Below are 27,062 nucleotides of genomic sequence, written 5' to 3'. Positions count from 1 at the left end.
TCCCATCCTTTCCATTTTCTGTTTTATTAACAGGTTTGATTACAGTGATCAGCACAGTGGTTTGTACCCCTTGTACAACAGGTTTAGCACCAGCATTCCTCACAAGCTTTCTCAACATGTCCTTTTTCAGAAGGAAAACGTGAGAGAACCCATAACTTTTATTTATGGAATAACTTGCGAATGCCTCGTTTCATGGCCCTTGGCTGTCAATAAAAGACTTTCTTCAAATCAGCATAATCTGTAAATTTTCTTGGGCATAATAAGTGTTAATTTACATACTATATGTTACAATTTCACATATGTACACTCTTTGACACAGGTACACATCCCAGTGTCTTCCTTTGTTATATGCTACCCGTATATACATTATACATATGTGTACATATATATGTGTGTATATATATAGTTGTTGGTTTTTATTCAAAGACATTATCTGATTAGACAGTAGTAAGAATATAATGCAGGCAGACGCAGAATGATTGGAGCCGACATTTTGTCTCCTTGTGGTTGGACCAGGTTACTCAGAGATGGTGTACTCATGGGCTTTATTTGCCCAAATCCCTTGTACACTTCTGAAAATCCTGTCCTTCAGTAGGTTAATTGTCCAGATGCTCAGTGCATCACAGAACTGGGTTGCATCCATCCAACAGTGGTCAGAGCCTGGCTTCAGGCACTATTTTTCAAAATATTGGTTGGATGGATCTTGTGATTGTACATTACTGCCCGTGAAGTCTCTTGGAAACCGGGAGAGATGAAAAGTGAAATACATTCTCAATATCATACTTTAATATTTGCTCTAGCTTCGTGCCTAGCCATTTTCCTCCTAATAAGCAGAAAAACACATTTCATAAGCTGCCTGAAGCAAATGCCTTGGTTTTATTCACAACTATATTTTTCATCTGTTGTTTTAATGAGTAATAATTATAAGCAGTGCCCACGATAGAGATTTTTTTTTTTCCTTTAATGGAAAAATACTCCTCTTGATGACGTTGCAGGCTGTATAATTGTGTCTGGTAGAAACAGATGTGGATGTTTCACCACACACCAATCTGTCAGTCACGTACACAGGCGTGTACAGTAACAGCAAGGTTCAGGAACCATTACTGTGCTCCACACACATGCTAGCTAAGCCGTTCAGCCCCTCCTGAGGTAGGTAAATGTCATTGCCCCCCATCTTCCAGATGGAGAAGCCGAGGCACCGGGAAGTTGAATGGCAGCACCGGGCCTGGTGGTGCAGGCCTGCCGGCCTCCTGCAGCGCATGGCCCCGGCAAAGGCCCCTGCCTGCCCTGCTCCCCTGCCCCATCACAGTGCTGGGACACATCCTGCTTTAACATCTCAAAAGTTGACTAGGCTCTCTTTTTTTAATAGTTTTTGCCTCTTCAATGTGGTTATCCCCACTTGTTGATGACAGAACTGTCCAGTAGGGTGTGGTAAATGCTGATGGCTCCAAGAGAGGAATGTCAGGCTGGGGGAGAGGACAAGGCTTCCTCTCAGACACTGTCCTCCCATCGCTTCCCTTCTGTAGTGATTTCAGGGCTGTGTTTTCTTACTTCCATGACCACACAGGACTCCGTAAATGACAGTTATTAACATGGCTGATGAAGGGGGTACACCGTTCTTAATTTAATTCCTCTGATCAATTTTGTTTCCAGTATACCAGCGTGACCATCGGTGTGACTTAGGCAGCAATATCTGAGGCACAAGGAAAATTCTGGGTGTTTTTGACAGCCCGGAGTTGACAATTCCCAGCCCACTTCTACATCTCTTCAGATTTAAGATGTAAGATTTACGGCGACAGTAAGCAGGAAAATTCACACACCAACAAAGAGTTACAGTTTTATTATTTGCTTGTTTGTTTCTCCTGTATTAATGTGATTTAGATGAATCTTCCTGGCCCAACCCTAGTCAGATGTGTAATTGAATCTTATCATTGAATTGCTTTCTAACTTCAGTCCCAGATCTTCATACTTCAGGCTTTGCCCATCCTGCTGAATTTCAGCTTGGCAACCAAATGCTTTGATGAATATAATCTCCTCCACAGCCAAAAAGCCATGGTGTTTTTTTTTTAAATAAAAGGCATGCAAATTAGTCCATCATTGTCTTGCTGCTATTGTGTAGAAACATTTGGGTTTTGTTGTCCGTGCTGTTAGCAAAGGAAGGGCAGATATCACTGGATGGAAAATGAAATGCCAAGCTCTGTAATTTTTTACAATGCTTTCCAACAGCTTCAAAGGACTTACATTGACCTTGTAGCCAGAGGCCAGACAGGGTTTCACTGAATCCCACAGTATTATTCTTGCCACTTCAGTCTCTGACATGTCTATATTTCTGTGGAAAGAAGTTCTGACAGGCATCTCTCCCACTTGATCCAAAATCCCTAATCAGAAGGGCAATGTGTTGATTTGGAGAGGCATGTCGGGATATACTGTTTCTCTGTGGGCTGTGCTTTCCTCACAGGGGTGAGGAAAATCTTTGATAGTTACCTGTGCTTCTCTCAACAATGTTTTCTACTTCTGAAGAAAATGATGGTCCCAGAGATGATGCCCATTCCCATGCAGTGACTGTGCATGCTCCTCACAAGTTTTCCTTCTCATTTTAGAGGTGAGGTGCTACGTATCACGTGCTACACTTAGCTTATATGGAAACACATGCCTAAACCTCCCTGTTTTCATTATGCACATACCCTGGGAGCCATCTGCTGTGAATTCATGGGCTATGAATTCATTGTTCTGTTTTATCCACTCACTCAAACATACCACCTGCACTCTGTAACCAGCCCTGTGGATCCTCAACAACCAACAGTCTTGCTGGTATCGAAGTAGGTCCTGTCCAGAGAGAACACAATTTCGACCCTAAATGGATGTTTGGCTCATAAGTCAATGGAAAGAAACATGGTATTCATAAGCCAAATAAAAGTCGTTGGTCAAAGAGAGATTTTTGAAAGGAGAGACCTCATTCAGACCCCTTTCAGGAGATGGACTGCCCAGGCCGCTCTTTGCAAGTTGCATATGTCAAATTCCCCAGGACAGCCTGTTTCAACGCACTCTCTGGTTGTCCATTGCACAGCAGGCAGCTCCAGTGTTGCCAGCCCCAAAGATACATACAGCACCTTTTGAGCAAACAGTGAGCATATATTTTCAAGTATGAGAAACAGCAATGTATCACAAAGCAAACGGGAGCTGGGGAGTGGGTTGGAAAGCAACTGGCACAGCAGGCTTCTCCATGATGTGCATGAAGTTGCCCACTGGCACGTGTCCTTCACTTTACCTGCCAAAACAGCTGTAAAATGTTCAGATTTCTGGCTTTGCATCCAAACTGAACTTAAAAAAGAACCAACCAAGAGAGTTTTGTAAATGTCTTTTGCTTCAGTCATTGCTGTGCAGTCGTGCCTAGCTAAAGACAGACCAATATATCAAATTAAAAAATATATAGGTGCCTGGAAATATTAATCTGGAGTATTTATCAATTGCGTGAGTGTTCTGGATGATGCGTAAGCCCACATGGCCCTTCAGGCCTCTCTTCCTTGATGAATTAGATGCGTTGCTCATGGCTAAGTGCACAACCATCTTTTCTTGTTTTTCTTCCTCTGGGACCATCTGGCTTCTTGTATATCCTGCCAGGCTGTTGGCATCAGATTCACTGTAGTTTCCATCCAGCATCATAGTTTTTGAATGAGGTATTCCACATGTACATGGAAACTAGGAACACAAACAAGAAACACAGCTGAACACTGGAAGAGCATGTTAACAACAGAAATGGTGTCTTTCTTTTAAGAGTTTTCTCAGCTAGTTCTGTTCAGCCTTGCTATCTTGAGATTCCTTGTTTTGCATTCTTTGTGCTTACAAACATTCAAAGGCGAGATACAGTTTTATCTGTGTCAGTGGGTTATTCAGTACATATTATGGAAAAAGAGCCAAGTTCTGTTTCACAGATAAATGCATTTCCTGTGTAAAACTGGTTTTAAATGAGGGTAAGATTCAGTTAGAAGTCCAGTGTAAAATCCCAGCTCTGTTTAAGTCAATGTCAAAACTCACATTGATTTCAGCAGCGCCAAAGTGCATCCCACAGTGAATACAGGTAGAATTTTGAATAGCAAATACTATACTCTCACAGATAAAATCTGTATGTTTTCTTTCTCAGCAACATGGATTATATATTTATATGAAATAAAAATGGATTCCAAAACCTCCTTTCTGTGAGGTGTTGCTGCCTCTGACTCCCCACAGATTGCTCTGTGCTTTCCTCACCCAGTAACACTTTGCCCCCAGTTCCCTCTTCTGCCAGCTTTGATGGTTGGATTATTCAAGGAATTGTTTATATAAGTTCAACTAATGTAGTAAAGGATATATACACACAAATACAGTATATTCAGGATGCTGTTGGAAAACTCCACACTGAAGACTTGCTCCTCAATTTAACCAACAGCTCGTGTTGCTTACTGAAAGCCTGGAAAATGATTTATGAACTGTTTTCTGTGTTACAGTCATAACCAAATGCTTTGATAGCAGCAGATGGTGTTAAGAAAGAAAATGTGACAAGTTTGTAGCCCGTTTGCTCTAACATGTTAGTCCTATCACTCTGGGAACTTTTTGGAGCACTTCATGTGTACAGTTGAATAACTGGGTTTTAAGACATACTTTATGCAAAGCAGGTGTACATGCAACTTGAGGGGTTTTTTGTTGCATAAAGAGATAAGCTTAGTTTTATCTCTCTTCAAAGATAAATCATATCTCTTTTATCCTCCTCTCTCAAACAAAATAAATAAATAAAGAAAAAAGAAAAAAACAACCAACCAAACCAAACCAAAAAAAAAGGAAAGAATTATGTTAGACACTTTATCATCAACTGATGACAGATCTGGGAGATGGTGGGTGGAAGGGAAAGCAGTTAAAGGCAGCAGGCTAATTGTTGCAGGACCTAACAGAGAAAGAAGTACATTCTGCAGATGTACTTTTAGCCCCCAGTTCCCTTGTTGCAGTTCCTTTGGTTTAATGTGCTGTGTGCTGACAGTCACCCACGTGGACAAGGGAGCCTGATGTACTAGAAGGCCACCTCCACACAGTCTTAAATCATACCTGTCTCCACAAACACATACACACAGAAGGACGCTGCATAATTTCACCCTGCAGCAATTTTAGTCTCTGTCTACATCAATAAATTAAATACTGCCAAAGAGTGTCCCTAGGCATGGGAGCTTAACTGACAACACTACTGAAGTGTCAGAAAGGTCTCTGGCCTCAATTTTATCCAGGCCAACAAGCTCCAAAACACTCCTGTGTTTGGTTTGGGAATTAGCTGGGCACTTTAAAAATTGTGAGCATAAACTTGGCTGTTAGAGTATGCTTGGTCTCACAGAACAACGCTGCCAATACACCTACTGAATGCAACAGAAAGACCAGGTCAGCTTTAAATATAAATGAATAAATAAATAAATGGCTAAACAAGATCAGTTTTCCTCACCTTTTCCCGGAGTTTCCTCTCCTTCCGCTCTTGCACAGTGGTCAGGTAATTCACGGCCGCGTATTCCAGCACCGAGAGGAAGACAAACACAAAACTGACCCACAGGTAAATGTCCACTGCCTTGATGTAGGAAACACGGGGCATGGAGGCGTTCACCCCCGTGATGATTGTGGACATGGTCAGCACGGTGGTGATCCCTGGAAAGAACCAAGAGAAATAAATGTTACTAGCTGATCCAGTCCATAGGGCTTTTGCCTCAAGAAAAAATAGAATTATGCTCTACAGAATGTTCTGGCAGATAATAGATGTGAAGTATTTGTTGATAAGTATCTCTTCTGGTGATGCAAAACTGCTTTACCACCTGCACTTTGTGCATATGAAGGGCTGAGTTTCAAGGAAACTCAGAAAGCAACCTGACCTCTGGTCACAGCAAAAGAGGATTTGATCTAAGTCACAGGCACTATAACAGGTATGCAATGAAGATAAAATAAATACTTTTAATTGTGTGGTAGAAAGGTTTTATATTAAAGAGTGCAGAAGAATGGCATGATGTTTTTACCTGTAATACTTTGCAGTTTGAGCAGTGGGAATTAAAAAGTTTTGAAAACCACCCCATGCTACCTATATAGATGTGTGCATGTGTAGCTATTTGTATGTAAATATATATATATATGTGTGTGTGTATATATATTTAAATAGATACAGATAAAACCCTGCAAAATAGTATATGCTTACTTTGAGTAGTCATGGAGACAAAAATATTTACAAATTGTCAAAGCCACTTAAGTAGAGAAATGTAGCCACAAAGCATTGACAGCTACTTCAACCTTTTCAAAGTAGTGACCTCTGCAAATACAGTTAGTGTTGTTCATTTTATCATCATTTTCTCTTTTATTTCTTCCTTTTCTTTTTTTTTTATATCCACTGAACAGACTTCTTTCAGTGGAGTAGATTTTTGGCTGCCTCTTCTCATATGTTTGCTGCAGCGCACAGCTTTCTAATTGAGACAAAGTGTGGGGCTAAAATACTGTTTTATGCTTTTAGTATTGGAAACCTTATATATCAAAATTCAGAGATTTTTCTTTCTCTGATCTTTGTACGGAGTAATAAACAAATCATTTATTTCTATTCTCAGATGAAAGCATTTCCTCCAGCTCTGGCACAGACAAAGCTCCTCCTGATGGGTCTTCAGATGTCCAAAGATGCAAAGTGGTGTGTGCAGGATTTTCAAGCCTTCTCCTTCCCACTCCTTCAAATGAGAGACATCCCCACTCCAGAACCCCTGGATCCTCAACACAGGGCACACTTGGTTGAGAAGACACACACCTGGGCAGGATCCTGCTCTGTATCCAACTCTAGGCACTGATGAAAGCTGTAACAGAAGCCTTAACCTCTGTTCAGGTGCTTAAACTGTAAAACATGACCCTCACTGACAGCAGCACGCGTCTCAGCACTACAGGACTGGGCAATGGGATAAAATCTTGGTTCACTGACGTATGAATTATGAAACCTCTCTTCTCTGCCCACTTTTCTTTTTTAAACCACAGCTCTCTCTGTCCTGAACTAAATATAGAGGATTGCTTGGCAATGACGGACAAACTGCAAGTTTTGCAAGATATTAATCATCAGATAAGAGACAGTTGCTTCCCCAAAAACTTTAACAGTTCCCTTTCCTGCCAAAACTTTCACATTCAAAGATTCTCACACAGTTGGGATTGCTCTTACCCAAAGACACTCTGGCAGGAACTGCTCGGCGGTCGATCCAGAAGGACACCCAGGACAACATGACCATCAGAGTGGCGGGGAAGTAGGTCTGGAGCAAGAAGAAGAAGATGTGTCGGCGCAAGGTGAAGTTGATGTAGAGGCGATTGTACCAACCTGTGAGAAAGGAGGAAAGGCAGAATCAGTGAGAACAGCCCAAATGGCAGGTGCAGCTAGGCAAGATCTTCCTTTTGATCTTTTGTTTCTAGAGGGTAGAGAAAAGGCACACAGATCCTTCAAAACATGAGTTGTCCAGACAGTGGAGGCTGCATTTCAGTGTCACACAATCCTACAGGAGACAAGTGCAAGAAGGAGTTGGACAAGAGCCCTCTCACTAGCAGTCAGCATAGCATTAGCAGTAGCTTTAGCAACAGCAGCAAATCAGAAAAGTCCAATACCTGTGCTACTGTAGAAAGCCAGTCTTGATGTGGTGTGGAATTTTTGTATCAAAAACTGAGACAAAGAAATCTTCTCATCCGTTTTCAGAGATTCATTCCCATTTTTCCAATACAGCATCAGATCTTCATCAGTGTAAGCATCTTAGGGAAAGAAAAAACACAATGTAGTGTGGTTTTAGCTTGGAGGGGAAAAAAAAAAAAAAAAAGAAAAAGGATTAATAGATCCAGAGAACAGCAGACAACAGATTAACAAACAGAAAGTGGTCTTTAATGTGAAGCAATACCACAAAAAAGTTTTCTAATAACAGCGAGTGAAAATGATCTTATCATATGATACAGCAGGGCAACAACAACAAAACAACATGGCATCCTGATTCAGGGAAACACATCGTCTTTTTTACTCTATATTGGTAAAACTACAGGAAAATATGATACTTTTCTGAGCATCACATATCAAAGATCAAAGTATTGCTAACTCATGAGAATAATTCAGGAAATAGCTATGCGTAAAATGGCTGAATTTAGAGGAATGGGGAAATGCAGATACCTCAAGCTGTCTTGGAGTGACAATGGCAAAAAAACGACAAGTGTGATTTGAAGCAAAAGTCTAGAAATGTTTGAAGACTGTAAGTGAAAATCTTAAGGAGTTATTTGATATATTTGGTGGCAGAAATGGGGAATGAAGGGGTTGTCAAGGTGGCTGAGTGCTGGAGCACAAGGTGTAGGGGGGTTCCACAAAATCCAAAGCTGCATCAAAGGATTCTTTCCAAGCAAGTAAAAGGCAACTTTTTCATGATGAGGGCAGTCAAACATTTGAATATGTAGCACAGAGAGGTTGTGGAGCCCCTATTACCTTGCAGATGTTTAAAACCCACTGAGGCACAACCCTCAGAAAGCCACTCTAAAGTTCTCCCTGCTTTGACCATGTTTGACCAGTTGGTCTCATTATCAACTTAAAAACTGATATAAATAATTGCATAATTCTGTGATTCTATTAGTTCTAAAGGAAAATTTCAATTAAATGGCTGAGAGGACTTCAAAACAGTTAGACATAAGTCTTGGCCCAACCCGGAGAAAGTTTACAGAACAGCCATGAAAATTTTACTGTTCATTTTCTCCACAGAACAACTCCTTCCCACAGAAGCTGACCCCAAGCCACAGAGTTTGCAGGATCACAATTATCATACATTAGCCATGTGGCTGATGAAATTTAGAGAAAATCAATGATCATTATACTCTACTTTGTGCTGTGACACTTGAAGGCACCAGCTGCCAGTCAGCAACAATGAACAGAACTCAACTTCTCCCCCCAAATTTCTCATCAGCAAGCTGCTGAGAACCAGTATATGTTGAACACTTCTATTGATTTTGTTTTTTTGTTTGTTTGTTTTGTTTTGTTTTTGTTTTGAAAGTGCCATCTACCAAAATTCATACAAGAATGCTTTCTGTGCCAATTCCCGTGTCTTGCAGCATAAGGCCCAGATGTACAAGCCAATATGTCAATACAAGGACTATCAGGGACTTTGGTGAGCTTTTTTTCGGGCTTTAAAACAGACTGTATTCTGAAACATGTCCAGTTTTTGTGAGTGCAGCAGCTCTGGAGCGTGCCTAGCTAGGAACACAGATGCAACGTACAGCTTTCCAGCTCCAGAGAACACGTCTGAGAGTCCAGGGGGAAGCGGCTGAAGTCCATGTTGCACATGGCTGTCACTGTGATCCTAGGAGGCAAAAATAAGAAAGGTTGTTTTCCGTGAGGAGCAGCGAAGGGAGAACATTAAGACACACAGGCAATTTTACGTCTTTAAAGCCAGCAAAAATCCCCAAGAAAATGCCTAGAAATTCTTCAAGTAGTAGGGAGATGGATTATATGCAGAAACTCCAGTGGAAACTGTAATTTCAATACCTGTCAAGGAACTAAAGTACTCTCTTGGACATTACAGTAATACTAATGTCAATACGGATATTTCCACCATGTTTTATATCCAACTATTTCCCTAGAAGGCAAAAACAAAAGAATAACTTCACCATTTGTGTTTCAAGGTCTTCTAATGTCCAGTTTGCTTAAGATTTCCTCATTTTCCCCTTGATCACTCTCCTCTCTAGTCACATCAACAATAACCCAAACCTGAGGAGTATGACCAGCCTTACTGCAAGACAAAAAATTCCTCCAGCATAGATATTATTAAGGCAAAAATAGTTTATTTCTGTCCTCAGACCGATTCTTTATATTTGTGCAGTGCATTTCTGTGGCAGGGGGTGTAAGATGGGTGCAGCTGTATTTCAAGGCATGAGATTTGCCTCTGTTAAGTTCACATCATACTTAAAGAGCTGCAAAAATCACAGCTCCAGTTTTTAAATGAGTCCACTTGTGCAGAAGATTGCGTAACAGGTTTTTCAGTGGGTCGGTGAACTTGCTCTCATGGATGGTTTTGCAGAGGAGCTCCCAGTTCAGTAGGGGCAAGTCAGCTGTGAGTCATCATTACAGAAGCTGACTTCTTTTGGCTGTGACCATTTTCTAGATTCATTGCAGATGTCTATAAACAGCTGTTCTTTTGTTCAAGGGACCGTGATCCAAAACCTACGTATTCATCACCCCAGGAAAGCACATGCTGTTTCTTTTAACTATAAACTAGAGCAGAGTTTTGCCATGTGAGCCAAACTTAAAAACTTCTGTCTGGTACCTTTGTCCTTTCCAGTTCCAATAAAGTATCTTTAACATCTTTAGGTGCTTAGTTGAGTTGTGAGCAGTCAGACCTTTCCTGCAATAAATGGCTTCAAAAGAGGGAAAGTGTTCCTAGATGTTTGGACAAGATGGGATTTTGTAGTTCAGTAGGACCGGGCAAAATGGAGTGCCCTTATAGTACGTCTCTCTTTCTTACACGCGTTTCTTTATGGTTTTAATAATTTGTCGAGGGTTTTTCAAATAAATTAGAACTGTATATGGAATATTTTGGATCCAGTGAACTTTAGGGCACCCTGGTTTGGTTGGATATTGTCCTGCTTAGGAAGATATCATACACTATGCTTATTCTTTCAAAAGAAATAGCCCCCTGCCTGAATTGAATAAATAAATAAAGTAATAAATAAGTAAAAACACTTCCATAGCTTTTGAGAAATATTTTAGCATAACTAAAGTGAGTAAGTTCCAGAAAGGTCCTAGAAAGGAAATCCTTGTGCCATGAAACATTAAAAGGTCGCTGTACATTGAGGGCAATTTTCCTGTCCTGGGGAATGTCCTTTTGTCTGGGTTCTTTATTTTTTCTCCTCTGGCAGTGTATTTTTCTTTGAGTCCTTTTTTGCATTCATCTGAAGGAAATGCAATCAGCTGGGCTGTGCCTCCAGATTCTTCCAGCCAACAAATCTGGTAGAAAATTGGGGACTCCAGTGTGTATTTAGTACTGCTGTTTCAGCTTCAGTAAACTTAAACCTTTACATCAACATAAAAATGAAACAAACAAACAAACAAAAACAACATTTTTCCAGACAAACAGGAAGCAGAATAGGATAATTATAGAGGTCACCATCTGGTACATCTGCAGCTTCCAGTTTAATCACACACTGACCCCAGGATGAACATCCCCGCTTGACTAAGCCTTCCTCTGACTGCACAGACTTAGGGGAATGCTTCCCTCGGGGAGATTATCCTGTTACTGCCCACAACGTGGTCCCTCGCAGCGTCCTGCAAAGCATCTGGTACTGGAGATGCTGGAAACGGGGCTCTGCATCAGCTGTGGGAGCAGCAGAGCCAGCAGCAGCAGTTTTGGTGGTCACCATAACCACATCAGGAGCAGAACTGACAGCAAAGCCCCAGGGAGCGTCCAGGAACCATGGGGCCGTGCCCTTACCTCATGCTGTAGAGGACGTGCCCGTCAGGGAAGACTCGCAGCATGATGTTATCCGTGGTCGTGTCGTGAATGAAGGACCTTTTGGAGTGCACGAAGAAGACGTCTGGGACCCAGATCTTCTTCACCAGCCTGCCGTCGAAGGTCATGCTCTTGTTGGTGGTGCTGGGGAATGAGAGGCGCTCGTCCTTCCAGTAGTGCCTCAGGTACAGAGTCATGGTGAAGTCCTTCAGGAAAAAGGGAGAGAGCCAGAGAAAGGGCTGTCAGAGCTGCTTTTCACATCTAAAACACACCAGAAAGAAAACTCACTCCCAGCAGGCAGATGAAATCCATCCCCTCTGGACTTCTGTTTATTTTCTGGGGCAATGCTCGGTGTGAATTGATAGTCCTGACAAAATAATTTCAGCCAAAACAAGGCATAAATCCACAAACAGTGGATTGTAGTGCCCAGTAAGGCGGTCCTGAAGGAGACATGAACATGCCCCGAGAGAGGCACTGCCCTGCTGGGAGGATTCTTCAATCCCTGCAAAATTATCCTCAAGGACTATGGCCCTGGGAGTATGTTGGAGAGGGAAACCTTTCAAAATAATCTTAATGGTCGGGTTAAACGCTACGTAACTCACCCCTAAAAGAACTGAACTGTTGCAAGCAGCAGCCAAGCGGGGGAAGTGTTTTCCCTACCAAACAAGCGTATAAATAAAGCTCTCTGCTAAGCTCATCGAGGGGGCAGGAGCTGCAGCCACACGGAGGAAAACATCTGCTTGCTGATCCCAACCTGGCAGCTGCTGCGTTCAGAGCTGCATCTACTCCGTTATGCCGAGAGATCAAATACACTTTTTTCTTTATATTCCCAATTAAGCAAGTGGTTATGGGAGCTGTAGCTGTCAGTCCTGGGCAAGCAGCAGCCCAGGCTCAGATCTCTTCCTACCCACTCAGCAAATGCATTTTAAAACCACCACCACCTCCTCCTTTCGCTGACGACAAGCCATCATCTAACCCGACTTTCCATTTCAGAGGGCTCCTCTGGCAACAGTCTCGCACTGCCTGTGGGTTTTTCAGGAATATATCAAATATATCAATATATGTACACATTTGCAAAGCTGGAGGACACCCCAGCTTCCTCTCTGACCACAGTGGAGACCCACCAGAGAGTCACCTCTGCTCGTCCATGTGCACCGGCAGCTTGTTCCCTTCTGACCAGCACACATGCTCGTTAAAAACTGAAACAAGGGGGTTATGTCACAGCCCCTGCGTAGGAAAGTCCCTTAGGAAACAAGTTTTGTAGAGAATCAGGAGAACAATAAATACCTGCTGGAGGCCCAGTGAACATACAGAAATACACACCCTGCATCTGGCAGCACATTTTGTGTTTGTGCCATGCTCTGGACAGCCTTGAGAGCATCCCCCGCTATCCCACATCGGTGCTGGATGGACCAGTACCATTTTAAGACCACATGCTTTAACCAGCCATGGCTGCTTTCCTTGGCATGCTGTTGTCCTCTCCACAAACACCCACTCACCTGCTGGGACAGACCACTAGAAAAAATAAACTAAGGTAACCCAGGCCGACCTTGCAGGGCATCCTTCCACCCCAAATTCAAGTCAGCAGCTGCTGTGGGAAGTGCTTGCCCTGCGCTGGGAAACTGGGATGCAGAGTTATTGTAGATAGCTAAGGGAAAGAGAGCTAGCCTCACAACTTTCTGATGGGTGAGATTTCTGCTGAAATCAGACGCTCCTCAGAGAAAATATTGAAAGCTATTTACGTGTGCTACATCGGTCTCTGTGCAGCTGTGACATTGTCCCGATATATGAATGCTCCAAATCTTGCAACAGCCTTTTCCTGTGCTTACAGCTCCCTCACATGCTTCATTGCATGCATCCCCCAAACCCTCTCTTTCAATAGTCGGGCAGGCAAGCCCCATTCCTGTGAAGATGTAATTGCATTGCAATAGCAACCTAAAGCTCTTCCCTGAGGTCTTCATATTTTGCCTAAACACCTCCAGATATGGTGCCCAAGAACGAGGAGGAAACAGCAGGAGGAGGAAGGAACCAAGAAGCTTCCTCTTCTCCTCTATGTTCCCCTTCCCACTTTGCTTTCAGTCTTTTTATTCCACTTCCTATATCCAAAACCAGCCAAACAAAAGGAAAATGCTTCCTCCTTTCACTAAAAACACCTTGAAACCAGTTGAGGGTTAAACTGCCTATACCATTTCCTTTTCTTAAGTAATAAAAAACAAAGATACTAAATCACAGCTGAACTCAGTGCAAATTTCTTGAACAGGGACAGTGACTGAAGAGTAATTCCCCACCACCAAATTCCAGTTGGCAGAAGTGGTTCAGCTCCCCCCTTACAGTTCCCAGCCATGTGTCCCAGCAAGGTTACTCCTAGTGATGAAGACACAGAAGCAGCTTTTTCTTAACTATGATACCAATTTATTTTTCTAACGCACCTCCTCAAATCATGCATTTGAAGCAAATGAACACAAAGGTTCCCTAAGGAAGAAAGCTCTTGCAAATAACATGGCTTACATGAACCTGACCATATACTTTCAAATATTCATGTGTAGCTGTTTAATTTTTTAGCTGTGATAGAGTCTTCATAGCACTGATTATTCTCCTATTTACGGTCCCTTTTTCCTTTGTAGTTTTAATCTTCATCTGAAGGTACAGAGATAAGCCTTTAATCACCATCTGGTTTTAGCAAGTCTCTTTGTATTTGCCAAACACTGCCATCACTTTCATGTGACTGATAATTTGAAACCCGTTGAATTTCAGGTGGGAGGGACTTTTTGTGGCTAGGAATAATCGAGCCTTAAAAGAGGATTACGTACCATGTCAACCTCAGAAATACTGTCCAAACTTTCAACTTGCACATCCACCCCAACAGGAATTGCAGGGCCTGTAGGAGAATGAGATTTATATATGTAAATAACTGTTCTTTTATATCAGCTGCATTTAATTAGCACTACAAGGTAGCGTGCAGAACATTTCTGAGCTTACGGTATGCTTTCCTGCCCATGATCCTTGAACAGGGGGGCAGGGAGCAGAGTCAGTGAATGACAGCAGTGCGAGGCCCTTGTGAAATGCTCGATTCTCTTCCCCTTAGCATGCACTCTGTCCAGCTTGGATAAAACATCTACATTTGTTCTTAAAAGCTGAGCCAGCTCATTGTAAATTTTACATCTTTATACGAGCCAATTTAGCCCCAAGAACAGGGAGCTGAGAGGGAAAAGGTGCAAGCAATGAGCTCTTCCTTGTGGGTTTCTCATTTCTTAACAACACGTGCTACATTAATCCCTCAAGAGCCCATCACCATTTTCATTCATATGACCCACTGATGATGTTAAGGGTTTTTCACAGCTGTTCTAAAGTTAGCAACCAGGGAATTCACAAAGAGTAAATGAGCAGAAAGCATCCCATAATAGAGGGAAAATCCTCTGCTCCTAGAAACCTTGCATCAAAATGTCACTGTAGACTGCTGCAGCTCTGCAGATGTGTGGGACTTGCCCAGCAGAAACGAGGCATCTCAGAACTGTGGTGGCCTTCACGAAGGTTTGCAAGGATTTTTAGGACTTAAATGTTGAACCTGACCAGAAGCTACATGATAAGTAAGAGGGACCACAGTACAGTGGATCTGGATCAATATTTGCACCTGTTGCATCCACGCAGGCCATCGGTGCTGGGCTGGGTGCAGGCGGCCTGCAGCAGGCCCTGTGGAGCAGGCCCCGGCTCCTCAGCACCACCAGTCCCAGTTTAAGTGACTGCTGCCCCCAGCAGTGAAGCTGAAACACAGCCAGCCCAGCACCTTCAGACGATTCCTAAACGCTTACAAATGCCTGCATGTCACAGTCAGACACACTGCCGTGCACTTTCCCTGGCTCTATTTTAGCTGCTTATCCACTCCAAGGAATCACTGGAGGCCGAGGAAATTGTCTCCCTGTTGGTGTTCGGTTCTCTTTCTCCCACATAACCAACATCATAACTCATCAGAGAGAGGCAAATCCACAGCCAAATCTGAGAGCATCTTTTCCTTGCCACCCTTGTCACGAGTCCTCCTGACTTGCCCCTTGCCTTGGGTGGAGAAATGGCTTAGGTCCCCTGCAGCTGTGTCATTCCCAACGTGCCATCCCGCAGACAACGACCAGCACCTGGCCCTTCTGCCACACCATGAATTCGTCATCTCCTGGTGTGGCAGGAGATAGCGGTGGCTTTGTTAAGTGGAAATACCGTGCCAATAGCCTCGTCCTCTTCAGTTGAGTAGTTGTGGAGGGAGATAAGCCTTAACAAGCAAATGAGTTCTTTGAGTGCTGTTTTTAAGGAGTCTGTTGGTTAATTCTGGTCCTTTCAGTTCACCTAAGAAGTGACGTTACATCTCACTACAAGCCCTGCCTATCTTACACCCCACAGCTTCCAGACTGCAAGAGGCACTTTCTGCATGCGGGTGCTTAATTTAGCCGTCTTTCAGGAAATTGCCAGCCATCCAAAGTCTATTTACTGCTGCAATTTCCGCGCTTGACTGAGCACTAATCATAGACTTAAAACCAGAAAGAACACCAACAAGAGAAGAACCCTGCCACGCTGGTGCTTGTCCCTCTCTTCTATTCCTTCCCTATCTGCACTTGAAGATAAAAGACCATGTCCATGTTCAGAAGAGACAATTCTCTTTTTTCATGTTCCTGCAACAAACGCTCAGCTCAGCTCCTAGATAAGCAGCAGTTACCTCATTGCAAGAGAAAAGCCCAAGGTTCATCCTGAAGCTGCCGTGACAATTTATTATTTACAGTTTGTTAAAATGAAGTGTATCCAGTGTGAAGTTGGACAGTCTGGAAGGCCCTAGAAAGAAGAAACTTGAGGCTGTGTTGTACATCAGCAAAAGTAGTTTTTTCTTCCCTGCAATTAATTATTAATTTGATGGATGATAAAACAAGGAGAAGAACAGAGATGGAAAAAATTTTTGAACTATGTGTTCAGACACAAAATCCTTATCTCAGTACAAAGATGACACTGTAGAACTTACTGTTCAGCCTGGAGAAGAGGAGGCTCAGGGGCGACCTTATCGCTCTCTACAGATACCTTAAAGGAGGCTGTAGAGAGGTGGGGGTTGGCCTGTTCTCCCACGTGCCTGGTGACAGGATGAGGGGGAATGGGCTAAAGTTGCGCCAGGGGAGTTTTAGGTTAGATGTTAGGAAGAACTTCTTTACTGAAAGGGTTGTGAGGCACTGGAACAGGCTGCCCAGGGAGGTGGTGGAGTCACCATCCCTGGAAGTCTTCAAAAGACGTTTAGATGTAGAGCATAGGGATATGGTTTAGTGGGGACTGTTAGTGTTAGGTTAGAGGTTGGACTCGATGATCTTGAGGTCTCTTCCAACCTAGAAATTCTGTGATTCTGTGATTCTGTGATCAGTGGAAATATTTACTCTGCCTTTCTTTAGCACACTCCCACTACAAGCAGCAGGAGAAACCATTGGTTTTCCCTTCTCCCTGCTCCTCTTTCAGCATGTGGGGCCGAGGTGATGAGAAAGCATGTAAACAGGAACGAGGGGATGCTAAGACACCGAGACCCCAAGGAGGAAGCTGCAACAAGAGTCTGGGCTGGGCAGGATGAAGGACAAATCAGCAAGTCCCTTCACCAGGTGATGGCTATAACTAATAATGATGATTAATTCAAATGATGATTAATGCTAATTGCTGTCAGTGTTACTGCAAGGGTGACAGGAGGAAGATGCTGATGCTTGGGAGTGAAAGTGAGCAGGCAGCACAAACCACTGTGCAAATAGAGCAGTGTGCAGCACAAGCTAACTTGTGTAGGCAGAGAGAGGTAAGTGAGAGACAGAACTTCAGGCAAGGACACGTGGGATGCAAGGGATGTGCACAGAGACATCACCCATGCTTGTACAGACTGAGAAAGCAAGGTGTGAAAATGAGATGCTTTGTGAGATCCTGGGAAGACTTTTAATCCTGTGTTTCTGCAAACTAAATTGTTCAACCACTGGGGCTCCAAGTTCTTCCCCAAATTCATCGCCAAATGCCACCAGGGATGACTAAACTGACAAAATCTCTTTACTGGAAGGGAGCAGAGGATGAGGAAGGTGTGAATGGGAAGGGGAAAAAAAGCTGAGATTGCACCTGGCACATCGAGCAGGTATACAGGGGACAAGTAACTGGCACCAGAAGGAAAAAAGTCTTCATCACCTAGCGTTTACTTCTCATACACAATATTTTGTCAATATATTTTTTTTTTTTTTTTTTTTTTTTTTTCCCTTCAGAGATGGGAAATACAAAGGGGTCAGCTTGGAGATCACAAGCAGGAAAAGACCTAGACACTGTAACATTGGAGGCATCTCAAAGATCAGGCTCCTCTCTAGCACAACTGATAGGAAGCTAAATGGATTGCAAAAGTGGTGGATTTAGCCAAAGAGAGGAAGCAAGGCTGCTTTGCTCAAAGCCTGTAGCCCAGCAAGGTTTGCAGATCATGCTGAAGGGTCTCTGAGAAGCGTCAGCCAAATTCATGGAGTTATTCAAATTAAACATGAGCTCAAGTATTTATAGATCAAGGTCTAGAGATAAATTGTATAACCTTGACATTTCTTCCAGAAACAGCAAACATCAACATCAGTCATCTCCATCACTGTCCACAGCAACATCTTGCATAACACAAATCCTAATTCAGCAGGACTGACACAGCCAGAAAGGGGAAAAAAAAAAAAAAAGTAAAAAAAAAAAGTCAGACTCCTACTTACAATACAGAAATGAACTAATCTATATCCATCTATAAACTATTCCCCTAGCATCTCAAACACAGCACAATGGCAGCTTCTAAGCAACCTCAAGACACTTGTGCAAGTCATTAGCAAATTTGACAATATTACCATCGAAAATTGAAAACTGGAGATCATCTTTTTGAAGATATTTACATTTGCCTGTTGAGAGGGGATTTAAGCGATCTGCAGCACAATCTGAGGCTGATGAGAGCACTTAGGATTTACTTGTGATATGTCTTCTGTGAAGACAGACTGAGGGAGCTGGGGTTGTTCAGCCTGGAGGAGAGAAGACTCCAGGGAGACATTACAGCAGCCTTCCAGTGCCTGAAGGGCACTGCAGGAGGAATAGGGAGGGACTCTGTCAGGGAGTGGAGTGAAGAAGTTCTTTACTCAGGGGGTGGTGAAGCCCTGGCATAGGCTGCCCAGAGAAGCTGTGGATGCCCCATCCCTGGAGGTGCTCAAGGCCAGGCTGGATGGGGCTTTGGGCAACCTGGGCTGGTGGGAGGTGTCCCTGCCCATGGCAGGGGCTGGAATTAGGAGGTCTGTAAGGTCTGTTCCCATCCAAACCATTCTGTGATTCTGTGATATGACAGAGCACCATTACACCCCATCACTGTAGACGTACACCTTCCAAAACTGCTCCAGTAACATCTTATTTCTCTAATTTCCCTTGTGACAGTGTCTTTGCCTCATACCAAACTTGGGTATTAGAAGGACACAGAGGAGCCAGCCTGTCAAGGCATTTGTGGCTCTATAGGCCTTTATTCCTTTGCAAAGCTCACGACCTGATATCCTGAGGACCAGTGGTGCGAGCACTCCCTCATTTCTCTTCCCTCTGCTGAAAGGTGCTGAGTTTTGTGACCTGCTCTTCATCAAAAACCACTAAACATTCAGCTTAGGTGCTGCCCATAGCAAAGACCCGATACAGAAGGCCTTTAACACAAGATTCACTTTGCACCTGCAGTCAGTGGTCAGATGAGAACAGAGCAACCCAATGCTCAGACACAACAAGCCACCATTTTGGGTGGGTCCTGACACCAAGCTGACTTTGTGGCTTGATTCACCTTGCAAAAACCCCATCTGAATGCCAAACTCTGTCCCAGGGTACACAGGACATCCAGTCTGGGGCTAGGTAACCTCTCAAGGGAGAAAGTTTCCACAAGTCCAGCTGAGGAACAACTTCAGAAGGTGCCTAATGTCAAAGCCTGTCACATCCCAACCATCTTGGCCTCTAATACCACCCACTGAGGAGCAGCAAGAACACTGCAAAGGGCCAGTCAGTTCCTCACACAGCAGAAGCAGGCACTGGCCACAAACTTGATGTTGTTTGTTTTTGGTTTTTTAACACTACAGCAGGTGTTGGAAGATTGGGGGAAACATGCCAACCACCGTGAAAATGCCTTCAGACAGTTTTACATTCCTGTCCTGAGACTAAAGCTTCGTGACATCTCTCATTTATCTCTTTGGCAGTGTTTTCAAAGGCTTGGTGTGTTTCTCTGAGTCGGTCTCTCCGTCCCCTCCTCTATCTCTGAAGGACAGAGGCAGACTTCGGCCCCGAGATACAAATATCTACATGTGAAACAAGCAGGTCTGAGACTTTTTTCTGCTGCCAGGGATTTTGCAAATGCCTGAAGTCTTGTAAATGTTCCTAAGAGATCCCCAGGCTGTAAAAGCCTTCAGGGTTCCTGCGTGTTTGTGTATACATAACACACACGTGTGTGTGTGTGTGTTATGTCTGGGGCCTTCATGCACTCAGCAGCTGCCACAAACTCACCGATGGCCTGGCATCGAGGGAGAGGTGAGTTTTATTCCAGCCCTATTGTGTCAGTATTTGTGACACAAACCCCAAGTGAACGGCTGATGCTTCATTCATCCCACCACTCGTCCACCCTGACAGAAATACTGCCCACGGAGGGCAGCGAGGACAGGGCGGTGGCAGGCTATCAGGCTACGAAGAAATGTGATAAAAGTACAGCACGGGGCTGTTCCTAGGCAAAGAAGATACGGCTATTTTAAGTATCATCTAAAGCTGCTTATTCACAAGCTCCCTGTAAAATATGAGATGTCATAGATGAAATGCTTAAAATGGATGTTCAAGGAAGGCAGCAAAACAAACATTTACATAATCTTTAAATATTAATATTAGTAAATAATACCTGAACATCTGCTAGCTCGTACAAGGTCACTGACATGGAGATAACTCCCCAAGGGTCAAACCGAACACAGTTTATTTTAGGCTGTGGACACTACTTTGGGCACCAGCAAAGCAAAAATCTTTGTCATTTACCACCGTACCCAATGGCCTGTCTCTAATGGGCTGAGAGCAGGCGGGACAGTGGTGCTCACTGGGCTGTTAACAGCACAACTTACACAACGCTCGCCTGCTCGCTTGCTCTTCACAAAAGATACTTGTTCTTGAAAATCCTTTCACTTTCCTCTAATGTTTTTCTTCTGTTTCATCTTGCCCAGCCTGGTCACAGCTGGGCTGGGCTGGCGGCTTGCTGGCTGCCCTCTGCAGACCAGCAAACATCACCGTAGGCATGATAAAGCAGCTCCAGGCTCCATCCCCTTTTTATAGCATTCATGAAGTTGTAGGCTGGTCCACCAACATTTTTGAAGGCTAACAGCCTTCAATACAGTACATTATTTCACTGAGCACATTATTTCACTAAGCTTCAGAACCATCGCATTTACAGTATTGGATTTTTTTTTTTTTTTTAATAAACTAACATATTCACAATTTCCTTATGATGTGTTTGGTTTATTTTTTCCAGTTGAGTTGCTTTTTCCCGGTTGGAACATAACATCCCAGTCCCAGCACACTGTCACAAGGACAGACTCTCCATTAGGCCGCGGCCCCTGAGCTGCCCTGAGAGAGCAGAAAATGTCTCAGGGCAGTGACCAGTTGTGGTCACACACATCCCAGTGGCTCTTCTACACTGCTTCAGCAGTAAAACAGCCTTCTTACTACATGCAGGTCAGACTACTTCAGTTTGACTGGCATTACTGCAGTAAAAAGCTGAAGGAACTCACAGTGCATAGCAAAACACCCCGTGTAACTGTTTATGTCTGCTTGGTGTCAGCTAGGCACAGAGATAATCCTCATGGGCTCCGTGACACTGAAAAACAGTAAAAATGAGATGTCTGCAGAAATACTGTGCAGTGATGACACTGGACATCAAAACCTGTGCCATCAGCACAGCTGAACTAAACCCCTCGTATTTCCCTAGGGCCTCAGCATGGCTGAGGTTGGAAGGGACCTCTGGGGGTCATCTTCAACATGCCCCTGCTCCAGCAGGGACACCCAGAGCAGGCTGCCCAGGACCACATCCAGGAGGCTTTTGAAGATCTCCAAGGAGATCCCTATTGATCTTGTGGTTGCTCTTGTGGTTGATCTTGTCTTAGACAAGATTTCCTCTGGACAAAAATACTTCATTTTTTCCTAGCAATGAGACCCACCTAACGAGCTTGTTACTGTGCAGCTCAACCAAGTCAACTGAGAAGCTTTTTGTGACTTCACAGCTACAAGTGGACATTAAAACCTGCAGCTTGGGCGTCTTCCCAAAAGAGAGAAATACCTGCCAGGAAGCTCAGTCAGACTCTGAGGAACACTAGCACAAAGGAGTTGGCGTTAGCAGCAGGAAGGAGTGCAGCTGCACAGAGCACAGAAGGCAACGGGGAGGGGGTTAGGCCTCTCTGAAGCACCTTGAGGTATCTCCTGAAACCATACACATCCTCCCCCTTCACACTGGTGTAAGGGAAAGACATCTGGCTAGAGGCATGGTTATTATTTTTTAAAATAAATGAGCACGAAATTAACAGAACCATTTTTTTGTTCTCACCTCCAAAGGCCGGCCGCATGGTGAAGTCATGGTCATCGACTCTGAGAAGCTGCTCCGTCTTCCCTTTCCGAGTTTTGGTCATGTCGTGGTTCTTCTTGTAGATGTGGCTGCAAGAGAGAGCAGCGGCTGATTGCCACCTGCCAGGTTTCACGGGCCCTGCTAAGGCTGTCAGTGCTACGGTACCATGAGAAGGATGATTTTTGGGAGGGGTCACACAATGTCATACGTTATTCTGGGGCTGTCTGCCCCATGTGTATCAGCTGCTGGTGCAGACACAGAGCTCTGTCTTCTGGCTCTAAACAGTGACAAAAAGTCACTCATTTCCATCCACAGCAGCAGGAAAAGAGAGTTTTTGTAATAAAGAAGTCAGCAAGATACACTTCACTTTTCTGAATATTTAGGGGGAGGTATAAAATAATCAACTCTTTATTTGAAGATCGAGGATTATATGAGGACAATAGCATAAGGATGAAAGCAAGCCCCTGATGAAAGCCACTGGAGTGGCAGAAGTGGGTAAGTAAGCACTTTCAGAAAACCCCACTCAGCAGCCCTGGCCATGCCCCAGTGGTGCAGGAAGGAGGGCTTCAAATTCCTCAACCCCTTTGCTCGAGGCGTAAGTTCTGACACAGCTGTAAATGTTGACACAATATATAATATACCATGTGTCAGCCACTTACTGAAAGTGGCTTTTATTTATTTTAAACAATAAATAAAAAGAACTACATACAAAAGGGTTAAAATGCATTCGCCTGTGTGGGAGGAATATTACTGGCTGGTAAAGAACAAACATCTTGGAGACAAAAATAAAGGGATTACTCTAGTAGGTACAAAAAGTGAGAGTAAATTAGGATTCAAATCTTGATCAAAAATTCAGAGCTTACAAAACAACCTCCACTCTTATAAGCATGGCTGTGGAAAGCCTGCGCATGTGCTCAGGAGTCATTAAAATACAAATCATGATGCATTTTTTTGGAAAACGCAGGGCTGCTGACAAAGCACCCCACCCTGCCTCTCCTGTAAACTGTCATCGAAGAGTGATCTTACCGCATCTGCTCAACTTTAACCCCTGTGGAAAGACTCAATAGTGGTGAGACACTGCTCAGGGCAACCTCTCTGTCCACAGGGTGAAAAGTCAACAACAACAGTAATAAAGCAGGAAACACTCTGATAAAACTTTGGCTCACATGCTGTACGAAAAACCCTGACAGCATCATAAGGCCATCATGTACATCGATGGCACAGCCTCCTGGCAGCACCAAGCTCCCATTGATTCATTTAAAACCATCAAACGGCACACAGGAGTAGCAAAGAAAACTCGGGGGGCAGAGGGGCTGGGGACGCTGGCGATGGTTTAGGGGGAAGGCGGAGATATTCAGGAGCTTGCTGAGAAAGGGGTGGTGTTTACCAGCCACCACACAATCATCAGGTCCTCCCCATCCCTGCTCTGCACATCCCGGATGATTCAAAATCTACAGATGCAGAGGTCTGTCCTCTAATTACGAATCCATTTAAACCTTTTACAAAGATGTTTCATAGAGTAAATCCAGTGCTCGCTGTCTTTAACATATCTGATTATAGGTTTGCCAGGGTTTCTTTCTGCTTTCTTCATATGCTTTCTGCAGTGTACGACTGTTCATTTAAAGCCACCCACCTTCTTTGCACTTGACTCTCCATTTTTGCTTGGCGATTAGAAGAATGTCTTTTAACCATAAATAAGTAATAATAATTAAAAAAAAATCTGTTCTATTGCTGTTCATGTTTTTCGTTTGCTTGGAGCGAGCTTTGTGCTGCTGTGCCCTGGTGGTTGTCTTCTGCTTCTGGGACCCAGCCCAAGGCCGGTGGCGTAGCATGCCCAGAAAATTTACTGAAATCCTCCAAATCGCTACCTGCTTCCAAAAATCTTGGTAGGAGGTCTTTAACTAACAGAAGTTGAAAGCAACTTCTGGCTCAAACACAGCGTTTCTGCTGGCTGACATGTGAGGTGGGGGTGCAGGAGTAAGGGAAAGTCAGGGGAGCAGCTTCTCCTCGAGCAAGCGTTACCCACTCAGCATGGTGAACGAGGTTCCCTTCCCACAGGGAAAAATAACACATTGCAGAATGTAACACCAAGCAAAAGAAGAGATTAAGATGCAGAGGCAACTGTTCAGCTGGCATTTCTTAATTTGGTTCCAAACTTCACAGCCCTAACTCTGCCACAGCGTGTTCCTCTCCCGTGGAGGCACAGGCTCAACAGCTTCTAAATACACACTTTGTGGAGACCTGTCCCAGAGCCTGAAGGAGCAGTGAAGCCAAGCACTCAGAAATCCCTGGCAAGAACCTCTACAAAGTGTTCAAGCATCGAAGGGGAGGCCTGCACTCACGCAACCCAAGCAAGATGCTCAAAACACCATAAAGAGCTTCAGATCAGGTTGATGTATCACATTAAATGGCACAAAATATCAAACTTCTCAAACGTAGGCTCCCAAACACGGGAATAAATCTTCCTGGCTAAGTCACTGCTGTAAAATAAATCTGCTATATTCCTCACGGTAAATCATCAAGAGAAATACGAAGCAGAAGATGTGATGCAGTTACTAAATAAGGATGCTGTTCTCATTTCTCTTACATGATTAGAAAACCAGCATGGGAACAGGTTGTAATTTGCTTTTACTAGAGCAGGCCGCTGTTCACGGCTGATTTAGACACTTTATTTTTTATAGGTAACTGGAAATTTAAGCTATCTATGTCACTGCTCCATACACTCGTTTTGGTAGTATAGCAGAATTCTCTGTATTCAAAATGTCATTCATATCTGACACTTCCAAATATTTGATTATTTTATACTTTTAAATAAGTACGGTGCTTGCTGTTTAAAAGGATATGTACTATTTTGTTACTCCAAAGTAGATGATCTCTACCATACGTGAATGGTTTGCAAGAAAACGCTAATCTCAAATGTCCCAGAAATAGAAAAATTTTCAGAGTTAAACGAAAGATTTCATTCAATAATTGAGATTCTGTTGAAATCATTGGCAAAACTTCAGACAGCTTTCAGATTCCAGGATCAGGCCCTAGCTGTTTCAGCTTAATAACATTTATGTCACTGAAAGCATATAGACTACTGTATTTTTCAAAAAAGCTGTATAAATCTAAGAACACTTTGGGGACTCTCTGCTTTCACTTGTATCACAACATTTCTTCTCAACGTGTGCAAGTAACAACACACCCTCTAAAATAAAAAAGTTCAGTGCAATAGAGAAATTAAAAAAAAAAAAAAAAAAAAAAACACGCCAAAATAAGTAAAAAGATGAAGCTTTACAGCCATAGAGAAGCCATTTAATAAGGATTAACCCCATTTTATTTTTGAGCCCTTGGAACAATGAACAATCTTGTAAGATATAATTGCCCCTGGATGACATAACCACAAAAAAGGATAACATCCTTTGGGCTGTCTGGCAGGTTTGGAAGATTATCTTTTCTAATGTAAACCTCTGGTCAAATCTCAGCAGCGTTAAATCTAATAAAGTTTACCAAGACCTTTAACTCTTGCTTGTGCATTTGCTTGACTTTAATATCTATTTTTAATTTCCACATATTTTTTTCAAAATACATTTAGAATTTCACATTTACTGGGTAATTTTCTGTGTGTTGTTAATGCCGTGCATGCAAAGCAACACCCCAGGTTGTTTGGTGATAGCACAAGTGAACAGAAGCAGCTCAGACAGTCCGACAGAGCAAACAGCCTCCTCTGGAAACACTTGCGTTGGTCTGACACTGAGGAACAGGTAGATTTGAACACCTCTGTTCAGTGTTCACATTCAACATCCCCGAATTCTCTCTGCAGCTGGGCTGTTCACACACGGCTAAGAACACCTTTAGCACAGAGCATGCAGAAGTTGTCAAGGAGGCTACAAAACCCGCCTCATGAACCGCATCCTTACACAGCTAAAAGCGAATACGGTATCAGAAAGTATTCGAAAATGTGATTTGTGAAGCTGTTCTCGCTATAGACACGGACACACTGACAGGGCAGGTTTTAGGACTGTGCAATGCTGTACTTATACAGGAACAGAAATGTAGGTATTACAATAACCCGTACCTGGCTTTCTGCACCTCCGGCTGGCTCGTCCACCTCCTCCTCCTGTGCTTTCTGCTTTCCACAAGAAGAACCAAGCAGAAGATGAATAAAAGGAGCTTTGTGAGATAAGGCATGCTGCTGGACGCGGCTAGACACGCCGTGCTGCCGTAACCCACCGCGGCACGAGTCCCCCCGGCTGCGAGCATCGGGGCGCCGCTAATTCCAGCATCGCCTGGCTGCCAGCCATCCGCAGCAGCAGCGCTGCGCTCCCGATCTCATACTTCAGACAGGCTTTCAAGGGCTTCTCCCTCCGAGCTTTCCCCTTGCCACCGCCTAACGATTGGCCGTCGCTCCCAAAGTTTGCCTCGCCAAACATTCCCGCTGGGTCCTAGAGGATATTTGCTAAAGCCATTACATAAAAACCGCAATTCGGCACGCCGGCTTTTTGCTCAATCCCCTAATCTCAGGACGGTGCTATCCTTCTGCCAGACTGTGTAAAACCGTGCTGTCCCTTTTCATCAGGCTTTCCAGCTTTTCTGTTCGCTCACATGGTGACTTTTTCAACCGGGAAGCGACCATGCCATCGTGTTTCAGCTAAGTACGTTTCACAGTGGCATACGTAGTGCCGTGGTTTTACACCAGTTGAGGTTTTTATTTTCCAGTTTAGTCAGCCTGGCTCTTTATGCTGTTGAAGATAAAAGATGAGCTATTTCCACTGAAAACGGTTTTATTTATTGTTAACTTTTAGAGAAAGACGAAAAAACAGAAGCCCCCAAGTACCTACACATGCAATAGATTCTTCACATAAATTAACAGCTACCATTTATTTTTCCAAACAAACAGTGGTACAGTGAGGTGTTTTGTTTGAAATGAGAACTTGAAATAAACCTGAAAATCTCCAAAGCAGCTCTTTTATTAGTCACAACAGAGAAGCAGTTTT

General features: G+C 43.6%; 1 protein-coding gene across 4 annotated transcripts; it reads right to left on the bottom strand.

Annotated features, from left to right (window-relative positions):
- On the bottom strand, positions 1–26,750 carry GABRR2 (gamma-aminobutyric acid type A receptor subunit rho2). Of its 4 annotated transcripts, XM_005012363.6 has the most exons (9): positions 26,144–26,750; positions 22,066–22,172; positions 14,294–14,361; positions 11,466–11,689; positions 9,256–9,338; positions 7,621–7,761; positions 7,187–7,339; positions 5,462–5,658; positions 1–3,699 (listed from the first exon to the last, which is right to left on the bottom strand). In XM_005012363.6, exons 1-9 carry the CDS (start codon positions 26,326–26,328, stop codon positions 3,391–3,393), a joined length of 1,467 nt encoding a protein of 488 aa, XP_005012420.2. In that variant the 5' UTR covers positions 26,329–26,750; the 3' UTR covers positions 1–3,390. The 4 variants fall into 4 exon arrangements, with proteins under 4 accessions (XP_005012420.2, XP_021123073.1, XP_012948304.1 ...); XM_021267398.4 differs by lacking the exon at positions 14,294–14,361 and having other exon boundaries at positions 26,144–26,284; XM_013092850.5 differs by lacking the exons at positions 22,066–22,172; positions 26,144–26,750 and adding an exon at positions 14,463–15,635.
- Positions 26,751–27,062: the final 312 nt, after the last annotated feature.

Source organism: Anas platyrhynchos, chromosome 3 (assembly GCF_047663525.1).
Source record: "Anas platyrhynchos isolate ZD024472 breed Pekin duck chromosome 3, IASCAAS_PekinDuck_T2T, whole genome shotgun sequence".
Classification (NCBI taxonomy): Eukaryota; Metazoa; Chordata; class Aves; order Anseriformes; family Anatidae; genus Anas; species Anas platyrhynchos.
Note: the sequence above shows the minus strand (reverse complement) of the source record. Positions and strands in the feature narration are given on the sequence as shown.

What these genes read in the sequence shown, in the direction of transcription:
- GABRR2 (XM_005012363.6), bottom strand. Translation starts at nt 26,328, where the DNA reads ATGCTCGCAGCCGGGGGGACTCGTGCCGCGGTGGGTTACGGCAGCACG. An exon ending in CCGGAGGTGCAGAAAGCCAG is followed by an intron (nt 22,173 to 26,143) that starts GTACGGGTTATT and finishes TCTCTCTTGCAG; the next exon opens with CCACATCTACAAGAAGAACC. An exon ending in CACGTCCTCTACAGCATGAG is followed by an intron (nt 9,339 to 11,465) that starts GTAAGGGCACGG and finishes TTTGCCTCCTAG; the next exon opens with GATCACAGTGACAGCCATGT.